At 43.3% G+C, this 10,933-nt stretch overlaps 1 protein-coding gene across 1 annotated transcript; it reads left to right on the top strand.

Moving 5' to 3' along the window:
• Positions 1–276: 276 nt before the first annotated feature.
• Positions 277–10,450, top strand: CPLX4 (complexin 4). The gene is made up of 3 exons (XM_075268799.1): positions 277–560; positions 9,098–9,185; positions 10,010–10,450. Exons 1-3 carry the CDS (start codon positions 394–396, stop codon positions 10,235–10,237), a joined length of 483 nt encoding a protein of 160 aa, XP_075124900.1. The 5' UTR covers positions 277–393; the 3' UTR covers positions 10,238–10,450.
• The last annotated feature ends 483 nt before the right edge of the window (positions 10,451–10,933 follow it).

The following is a 10,933-nucleotide window of genomic DNA, read 5'->3' as shown; positions in this document are numbered from 1 at the left end:
TTTTTTTTTTTTTTTTGCAATGAAAATTAAAAATTTTCAAAAATTCAAATAAAAAAAAATTTGAATTTCTATTCTGTAAATTGATGTATATTTTTGTATCTTCCGTTTCCTTCTCCTATATCATACACTTTGATTGGAAATTAGCTTAAGGTATTATTATGGAAAGTAGGCAGCTGCATCTAATGATTTTTGAAGTAATCTGAACCATCTGCCTCGGTCCGGAGCGGTTCACCCGCTAATCCAGATTATGGCTGACAAACCATTTTTGGCATATAGTTCCCGGTAACAGTGTGCCCTTGACCAGCTGCTACTGCTGCACACAGCTCCCCTGCCTGACGCTATACACACGATTCCTCTTCTAACCGGGCGTTGTATGCTCGGACGGGCAGCGACATGGCGTTCTTAATCAAGAGCATGGTGGGCAGCCAGATGAAGAGTTTTGGCTTTGGAGACTCCGGCGAGGAGAAGAAAGAAACTGGAGACGCGTCGGACCCGGCTGCCGCTCAAGGGATGACCAGGGAAGAGTATGAGGAATATCAGAGGCAACTGGTGGAAGAGAAGTGAGTAGGAACCGTCTACGTAGACAAGGGTCATGGTTGTCCGGTGTAGCTGAGCTCGGCCATGTTAGAATTTCTTGTAAATTTCGAAACGTCAGCTCTGCTACATCGGAACAATTATTGTAGTTCCTTTTGGACGTGCTGCAAGTCTATGTTATCTGGATGGTTGGAAAGGATCGCAAAAATTTACAAAAATTTGCTATTCGGGTTACATGCAGAGCTGAGTTTGTCACTTGGTGATATCCTGATGTGTTCCGTAGGTAAACGTGCCAAATAATCGTGACGTGACGTGTATATTTTAGTAGCAAGTGTATTCCCCTGCGTAATACCAATTCTGTAGCAGCTTTACTTTTAACTCTGTGTTGTGTCGTTCCTCTGTTATTCCTCCTAGCAATATATGACTTGTTGTTACTAGTTGGGGGAGGGGGGGGGAGGCCTTGCACAATCTGACAGTAACCAATCAGAGCATACAGTGCCAGAATGTGCAAGGTCACTCTTCCCCCTTCACAAGGGGAATGGTATCGCCCAGTTGTTAATTTATCAGGAGGAATAACAGAGGAACAACAAAAGATAGAGCTGGGGCAAAAGAGGATCCAGAATTGATCGTTCTATTTACTAAAAGAGACACGCCTGGAATGGGGGCAGACTCTGCCGAAAAAGAGTGGGTGAATGTCCGGGACCGGTCGGAACACTTCTGCATCTCTCAGGCTCCCGATCATATCATCGCTCTGTGCTGATTATGTCATAAAGTGGCAAAAGGTCATGACTAACGTCACGTGAACCCTCAAGATTTGTTTAGTTTCGGGTTCGGACATTGGATCTTCTGTGGTAGTGCGACCACTACTCACAATAGCAGCGGTGGTCCGCTATCATGACATACTATGATGTCACAGTACAGGGATAGTTAAAAAAAAAATTGGGGTTATAGCACAGTGATAGATGATAACGGAACCACCACTACTATCACAGAAGAATGGCTGCCACAATGGAATTCAGTCATGGCTGTGATAGCAGGACCACCACTGCATTATAGCGGCAGTGGTCTCACTATCATCTGCTGTCATACTATGATGTCACAGTACAGGGATAGTAAAAAAATAAAAAATTGGGGTCATAGCACAGTGATAGATGATAACGGGACCACCGCTACTATCACAGAAGACTGGCTGCCACAATGGAATTCAGTCATGGCTGTGATAGCAGGACCACCACTGCATTATAGCGGCGGTGGTCTCACTATCATCTACTCACGGGCATTTTAGTTTGTCTTAGACAAATCCATATTTGTTTGGTTTTGTCAACCCCACACACACACAGACTTGGATTGAATCTGGATTGATCCGGACCGATTGACTCAACCCTAGTCATGACACCCCCTGAAAGGGGTGGGATTTACCAATTGGGTGCGACCTTGTGAAAACCCACTACCCTCAGAAAGCTAGCTTGTATAATTTCTACTGGATAATTCAATGCGCGTCCTAATACGTTAACCCTTCCTATGACTTGTGATCTACTGGGTCTATATGATAATTTTTGAGTACACGCTAATGGGCGAAGTTTAGGATGTAACACTGTTATAGGGCCCAGCTGGTGGAGGGGCCAGGGGGGGTGTAAGTTCCGAAAGTGGTATCATTCCCATGAAGTCACCTTAGTGGGTTAACAGGTTTATTCATGGACAAAGAATGGGGTATTGGGTTCTATGTACTCGTACCTCCTCCATGGACAAGCTCCAGGTCAAGAGAGGTAGAAAAGTCTGATGGGCCGACCATAGAGATGGGAAAACCAAAATCAACGGAGAAGCCCTATACGTAAGCCTGTTGGTTTATATAAGCCTATAATGTGGGTGTCAGGTACCCGACACGTGTGAGTACTTGGGTGGTCATAGCCCCCATTGGCATTACATCTAGAAGTATATGCAGCTAGTAGTGTCTACACATCACTAAGGGATCTCGGACTTTGGCTCATGATATTAGATCATGTGTAATATGATTATTGCGACTTAGATGCTTCTCCCGTTAGGTTGGTTTCCCGTTGTCCTAATCCTCCTTCTTGTGATTATTCTTACTATGACTAGTTAATACTCCAGACCCCCTTCTATGAGACGCACATGGTGACCATACAATACCAGACCATCCCAGACATTGGGCAGAGGTGTGACATGAAGGGTTCACTAACTTTATAGTATTGATTGTCTATAGGAGAAATGTAGCTTTTTGGTTCCTTCTCTAAATTATAGTTACACCTGTGGGGCCCTGGATTTCACCATCGCTGATCCATGATAGATAGATAGATAGATAGATAGATAGATAGATAGATAGATAGATAGATAGAGTGTTGGCCAAAAGTATTGGCCCCCCTGCAATTCTGTCAGATAATACTCAGTTTCTTGTAGCACAAACTCTTTGGTAATATCTTCATTTATTTTGCTTGTAATGAAAAAACACAAAAGAGAATGAAAAAAAAAGTCAAATCATTGATCATTTTACACAAGACTCCAAAAATGGGCCGGACAGAAGTATTGGCGCCCTCAGCCTAATACTTGGTAGCACAACCTTTAGACACAATAACTGCGCACAACCGCTTCCGCTAACCAGCAATGAGTTTCTCACAAGGCTCTGCTGGAATCTTAGACCATTCTTCTTTGGCAAACTGCTCGCGGTCCCCCCTGAGATGTGAAGGTGGGCTTCTCCAAACTGCCCCCAAGAGATCTCCCCTCCCCCACAGGTGTTCTATGGGATTCAGGGCTGGACTCATTGCTGCCACTTTACAAGTCTCCAGGGCTTTCTCTCACCACCATTTTCTAGTGCTGACCTGAAGTGTGTTTTGGGTCCTTGTCCTGCTGGAAGACCCCTGACCTCTGAGGGAGACCCAGCTTTCTCACACTGGGCCCTACATTATGCTGCACAATGTGTTGGTCGTCTTCAGACTTCATAATGCCATGCACACGGTCAAGCAGTCCAGTGCCAGAGGCAGCAAAGCAACCCCAAAACATCAGGGAACCTCCGCCATGTCTGACTGTAGGGGGCGTCTTCTTTTCTTTTGAAGGCCTCTTTTTTCCCTGTAAACTCTATGTTGAGGCCTTTTCCTACTTTTGTCTCATCTGACCAGAGAACATTCTTCCAGAACGGTTTTGGCTTTCTCAGGTAAGTTTTGGCAAACTCCAGCCTGGCTTTTTTCTGTCTCTGGGTAAGAAGTGGGGTCTTCCTGGGTCTCCTACCATACAGTCCCTTCTCATTCAGACGCTGACACTGGATAGTACGGGGTGACACTGTTGTACCCTCGGACTGCAGGGCAGCTTGAACTTGTTTGGATGTTAGTCGAGGTTCTTTATCCACCATCCGCACAATCTTGCGTTGAAATCTCTCGTCAGTTTTTCTTTTCCGTCCACATCTAGGGAGGTTAGCCACAGTGCCATGGGCTTTACACTACTTGATGACACTGCGCACGGTAGACACAGGAACATTCAGGTCTTTGGAGATGGACTTGTAGCCTTGAGATTGCTCAGGCTTCCTCACAATTTTGCTTCTCAAGTTCTCAGACAGTTCTTTGGTCTTCTTTCTTTTCTCCATGCTCAATGTGGTACACACAAGGACACAGGACAGAGGTTGAGTCAACTTTAATCCATTTCAACTGGCTGCAAGTGTGATTTAGTTATTGCTACCACCTGTTAGGTGCCTCAGGTAAGTAACAGGTGCTGTTAATTACACAAATTAGAGAAGCATCACAAGATTTTTCAAACAGTGCCAATACTTTTGTCCACCCCCTTTTTTATGTTTGCTGTGGAATTATATCCAATTTGGCTTTTTGACAATTCTTTTTGTGGTTTTCCATTGAAGACAAAATAAATGAAGATAATAATACCAAAGAATTTGTACTTGCAATCATTTCCTGGAAGAAAGTGAGTATTATCTGACAGAACTGCAGGGGTGCCAATACTTTTGACCAACACTGTAGATAGATAGATAGAAAACCAAATATACGATAGATTATTAGATGAATAAATGTAATTTTATTTCTATAAACACCAAGCCAAGGTGACCACAATGTTATATATTATCATCATGTAGAATCCAGAGCAGCAGCCGATCACGCGCGCTCTATTCTCTTGGCATAACCTGTAACTTTGTGCAAATAAAAACTGAGCAGACAGTTAAACATGACCTGGGCACTGTACACACAGACACACACTGACTGCAGCGTAATCTGTACTAGTACTTAACTTCTTAATAGTTGAGAAATGCTGAGGAGCCTCTGCCAAGATGATACTAATATTTAAAGTAAATATAAACTTTGAAACATTGAGTATTTTTTGGCAGTTTTTTTTGTTTGGTTGTTTTTTTGCAGCATGTTTTATATTCCAGCGACCAAGTGTAAAATGTGAGTGAAAGTGGAGAAAACAAAACATATACATGAATAATACACACAGTAATGTCACAATACAGGGATAATACACACAGTGATGTCACAGTACAGAGATAATACACACAGTGATGTCACAGTACAGGGATAATACACACAGTGATGTCACAGTACAGGGATAATACACACAGTGATGTCACAGTACAGGGATAATACACACAGTGATGTCACAGTACAGGGATAATACACACAGTGATGTCACAGTACAGGGATAATACACACAGTGATGTCACAGTACAGAGATAATACACACAGTGATGTCACAGTACAGGGATAATACACACAGTGATGTCACAGTACAGGGATAATACACACAGTGATGTCACAGTACAGGGATAATACACACAGTGATGTCACAGTACAGGATAATACACACCGTGATGTCACAGTACAGAGATAATACACACAGTGATGTCACAGTACAGGGATAATACACGCAGTGATGTCACAGTACAGAGATAATACACGCAGTGATGTCACAGTACAGAGATAATACACGCAGTGATGTCACAGTACAGGATAATACACGCAGTGATGTCACAGTACAGGATAATACACGCAGTGATGTCACAGTACAGGATAATACACGCAGTGATGTCACAGTACAGGATAATACACACAGTGATGTCACAGTACAGGGTTATATACACAGTGATGTCACAGTACAGAGATAATACACATAGTGATGTCACAGTACAGGGATAATACACACAGTGATGTCACAGTACAGGATAATACACACAGTGATGTCACAGTACAGAGATAATACACACAGTGATGTCACAGTACAGAGATAATACACACGGTGATGTCACAGTACAGGGATAATACACACGGTGATGTCACAGTACAGGGATAATACACACGGTGATGTCACAGTACAGAGATAATACACGCAGTGATGTCACAGTACAGGATAATACACGCAGTGATGTCACAGTACAGGATAATACACGCAGTGATGTCACAAGTACAGGGATAATACACGCAGTGATGTCACAGTACAGGGATAATACACGCAGTGATGTCACAGTACAGGGATAATACACACAGTGATGTCACAGTACAGGGATAATACACACAGTGATGTCACAGTACAGAGATAATACACACAGTGATGTCACAGTACAGGGATAATACACACAGTGATGTCACAGTACAGGGATAATACACACAGTGATGTCACAGTACAGGGATAATACACACAGTGATGTCACAGTACAGGGATAATACAGTGATGTCATAGTACAGGGGTAATACACACAGTGATGTCACAGTACAGGGATAATACACACAGTGATGTCACAGTACAGGATAATACACACCGTGATGTCACAGTACAGAGATAATACACGCAGTGATGTCACAGTACAGGGATAATACACGCAGTGATGTCACAGTACAGGGATAATACACGCAGTGATGTCACAGTACAGGGATAATACACGCAGTGATGTCACAGTACAGGGATAATACACGCAGTGATGTCACAGTACAGGGATAATACACGCAGTGATGTCACAGTACAGGGATAATACACGCAGTGATGTCACAGTACAGGGTTATATACACAGTGATGTCACAGTACAGAGATAATGCACATGGTGATGTCACAGTACAGGGATAATGCACACGGTGATGTCACAGTACAGGATAATACACACGGTGATGTCACAGTACAGGATAATACACACGGTGATGTCACAGTACAGGGATAATACACACGGTGATGTCACAGTACAGGGATAATACACACAGTGATGTCACAGTACAGGATAATACACACAGTGATGTCACAGTACAGAGATAATATACACAGTGATGTCACAGTACAGGGATAATACACACAGTGATGTCACAGTACAGAGATAATACACACAGTGATGTCATAGTACAGGATAATACACACAGTGATGTCACAGTACAGGGATAATACACACAGTGATGTCACAGTACAGAGATAATACACACAGTGATGTCACAGTACAGGGATAATACACACAGTGATGTCACAGTACAGGGATAATACACACAGTGATGTCACAGTACAGGGATAACACACACAGTGATGTCACAGTACAGGATAATACACACAGTGATGTCACAGTACAGAGATAATACACACAGTGATGTCACAGTACAGGATAATACACACAGTGATGTCACAGTACAGAGATAATACACATAGTGATGTCACAGTACAGGGATAATACACACAGTGATGTCACAGTACAGGGATAATACACACAGTGATGTCACAGTACAGAGATAATACACACCGTGATGTCACAGTACAGAGATAATACACACCGTGATGTCACAGTACAGGATAATACACACAGTGATGTCACAGTACAGAGATAATACACACCGTGATGTCACAGTACAGAGATAATACACACCGTGATGTCACAGTACAGAGATAATACACACAGTGATGTCACAGTACAGGATAATACACACAGTGATGTCACAGTACAGAGATAATACACACAGTGATGTCACAGTACAGGATAATACACACAGTGATGTCACAGTACAGAGATAATACACATAGTGATGTCACAGTACAGGGATAATACACACAGTGATGTCACAGTACAGGGATAATACACACAGTGATGTCACAGTACAGAGATAATACACACCGTGATGTCACAGTACAGAGATAATACACACGGTGATGTCACAGTACAGGATAATACACACAGTGATGTCACAGTACAGGGATAATACACACGGTGATGTCACAGTACAGGATAATACACACAGTGATGTCACAGTACAGGATAATACACACAGTGATGTCACAGTACAGAGATAATACACACGGTGATGTCACAGTACAGGATAATACACACAGTGATGTCATAGTACAGGGTTATATACACAGTGATGTATTGGGCCACTATACGAGTGTTATACTGTATGAAGGAACAAAGAAAAATGAGCAGAGCCAAAATGGAAGTGGCTGATGGTAAATTTGCTATGGCACTGTACAGATATTGACAGAACATCTATGAACACTTCTTTACATACACAACTCGAAGCTCCTGGTTCTCAACGCAAAATCTGTTGCAGGGCCTCTGTCCCCCATTTACCATTCAGAATAGTGGTGTATTTTGTGTAACAGAGGGACCTTTGGGGTCCTTTCAGGGTCCAGGACTCGGTAGAGGCTGCTACCCCCTGGAGCTACACATACCATACTTCCCAACCATCCCGGATTCAGTGGAACAGTCCTGGATCCAGAGCAGCTGGGGAGCGAGGAGAGGTGAGTATCAGTGTTTTTATTATGTTAAACTTTGGGGGCAAATAGAGGGGGAAAATTAAACTGGTGGCAGGTGAAAAGGGGACATTAAATTGGCGGCAGATGAAAGGGGGCATTAAATACGGGCAGATGAAAAGAGGACATTAAACTGGGTGCAGCTGAAGGGGGGCATTAAACTGGGGGCAGATGAAGAGGAACATTAACTGGGGGCAGATGAAGGGGGGCATTAAACTGGGGCCAGATGAAGAGGAACATTAACTAGGGGCAGTTAGAGCGGGACATTAAATCATGGGGGTCGTTTGAGGGGGACATGTCTGCCTCTAATTTTCCCCAGTTTAATGTCACCCTCCAGCTAACCTCACAGTTTTATGTCCCCCTCCAGCAGTCCACAATTTAATGTCCCCATGCAACTACCCCCACTGGTTAATCTCCCCCCCTCAGCTGCTCCAATTTAATGTCCCCTCTAGTTTCCCCCAGTTTAAACTGGGGCACCAGAAGAGAGACTTCATACTGTGGGGTAATTGGAGAGGGACATTATAATGTGGGGGCATATATTTGTTACGGTGACTATAGGAGGATTATACTGTGTGGGGGCACATGGAAAAATGGATGAGAGCAGGTGGGAGGGTCAATGGAAAAGTGGGTGGAGCTAAATTTGCCACATATACTGTCCCTCTTTCTGGCCTACTCAAATGGTGGTCACCCAGATGAGAAGACAGCGGTTGCTAGGCAATCTGAACTTACACATCTTACAGAATATACTGACATACGTGTATATAGATATTAGGCTTCCATATGGATATTTCCGTAAGGATCTTACTACACTAATTTAACAATATTGTTTATGTTTCAGGATGGAACGAGATGCCAAGTTTGTACAGAGGAAAGCGGAGAGAGCGACCGTGCGGGTGCACCTAAGAGAAAAATACAGATTACCACAGGTATGGGGTTACATTGGTCAGGGCTCACCAGGAAATCCACGATTCATGGAAAAATTTTGGCAAAATTTTGAGGACAAAAAAAGTTATAAGGAGCATTGCAAAAACTCTGACCATGTTGCATGTTTTGAAGTTTTGACAAGGATATTTTGTAATTTTCCTCCCCCCACCCTAATTTGGTTTCGCTATGGGGCCCCCTAATTAAAATTGTAGGTCATGCCCCCATTTGCAGATCAAAAAATCCCTTTATTTGGCCCACAGAGTCGACCCAAACCTGAAATGTTTGGGGTTCATGATTGTCACCCACAAAGCATTACTATACTCTGGGGTATCCTCAGACCCCAGAGTATAATAGGGGGAGGTTGGGGAGAATTGAGTAAAAATAAAAAAAAAACATTTATACTCACCTCACCTCTTCTCAACATTTTTGTAGTGTCTGACACTCCCTGATATCCTATTCAGGGGTCTTCTGGCCTCGGTCTGATATCACATACCCTGGTGGCCCGTGACATTATATGGAGGCCTGAAGAAGACGTTGGGGGCCACCAGGTGTCCAGGGGAGCTATGTATAACCAATGTTTTTACTCACCTCTCCTGGTGCCACACAAGTTTTACTCACTGATCATCTCTGGCCTTCGCTTCTGCCTCCATGCTTCACCAGATGTCCAAGCGAAGGCCAGATTGAATAGGTGAAGGGATGGGTGGGTGAAATATTGGCCGCTACTTTTTGGAATAATCCAATAAGCAGCAGCCAATTAAAAAAAAAATGCCTCCCCTCATTTATGGTATGGTCTTTGTTATCTTTAATACTCTGCTATTTCCCATAGAGTGAGAAGGATGATAATCAGATCCAGATGGCGGGAGATGACATAGACCTACCTGAGGACCTCCAGAAAATGGTGGTCGCAGATCAAGATGAGGAGGAGGAGAAAGGCTCCATCCTTGGTCAAATCCAAAATATTCCAAATATGGACATGGATCAAATTAAGGAAAAGGCATCAGCGACGTTCACAGAGATAAAGCAGGCGGCTGAAGAGAAATGCAATGTGATGTAGTGGTGGGAGGACCCGTGGAGGTCAGACAATGGAGGAAGTGAGGCCGACAACTCTCCGATCAGGACTCTGTGGGAATTGTCATGTCGCACTAAGCTGTAAACTGTCATAATAAGTGTCTTAAAGGGGATGTCCAGGATTACTGGCTGCTTACTATCAAAAACAGTGCCACATCAGACCACAGGGTGTACGTGGTATTGCATCGCAACCCTAATTACGGAGCTGTAATACCATATATAGGACAGGTGTGGCGCTGTTTAAGGAAGAAAGTAGCCTTTGTAATCCTATACAACTCCTTTAATCATCATTTAAAGGGGTTTCGAGCCCAAGTGACAAAACTGCTGTTATCATGGAGGAAACCGTCATAAAGCCGAAATGTATATATATATAATGTATGTACACAGTGACTGCACCAGCAGAATAGTGAGCGCAGCTCTGGGGTATAATATAGGATAAGTAATGTAATGTATGTACACAGTGACTGCACCAGCAGAATAGTGAGCGCAGCTCTGGAGTATAATACAGGATGTAACTCAGGATCAGTACAGGATAAGTAATGTATGTACGCAGTGACTGTACCAGCAGAATAGTGAGCGCAGCTCTGGAGTATAATACAGGATGTAACTCAGGATCAGTACAGGATAAGTAATGTATGTACGCAGTGACTGTACCAGCAGAATAGTGAGTGCAGCTCTGGAG

The sequence above is a fragment of the Leptodactylus fuscus genome, chromosome 1 (genome assembly GCF_031893055.1).
Source record: "Leptodactylus fuscus isolate aLepFus1 chromosome 1, aLepFus1.hap2, whole genome shotgun sequence".
Classification (NCBI taxonomy): Eukaryota; Metazoa; Chordata; class Amphibia; order Anura; family Leptodactylidae; genus Leptodactylus; species Leptodactylus fuscus.
This window is presented reverse-complemented; position numbering and strand designations above follow the sequence as displayed.

Coding starts and splice junctions, on each gene's coding strand:
- CPLX4 (XM_075268799.1), top strand. CDS start 394: ATGGCGTTCTTAATCAAGAGCATGGTGGGCAGCCAGATGAAGAGTTTT. Junction 561..9,097: donor AGGCAACTGGTGGAAGAGAA/GTGAGTAGGAAC, acceptor TTTATGTTTCAG/GATGGAACGAGATGCCAAGT. Junction 9,186..10,009: donor AAAAATACAGATTACCACAG/GTATGGGGTTAC, acceptor TATTTCCCATAG/AGTGAGAAGGATGATAATCA.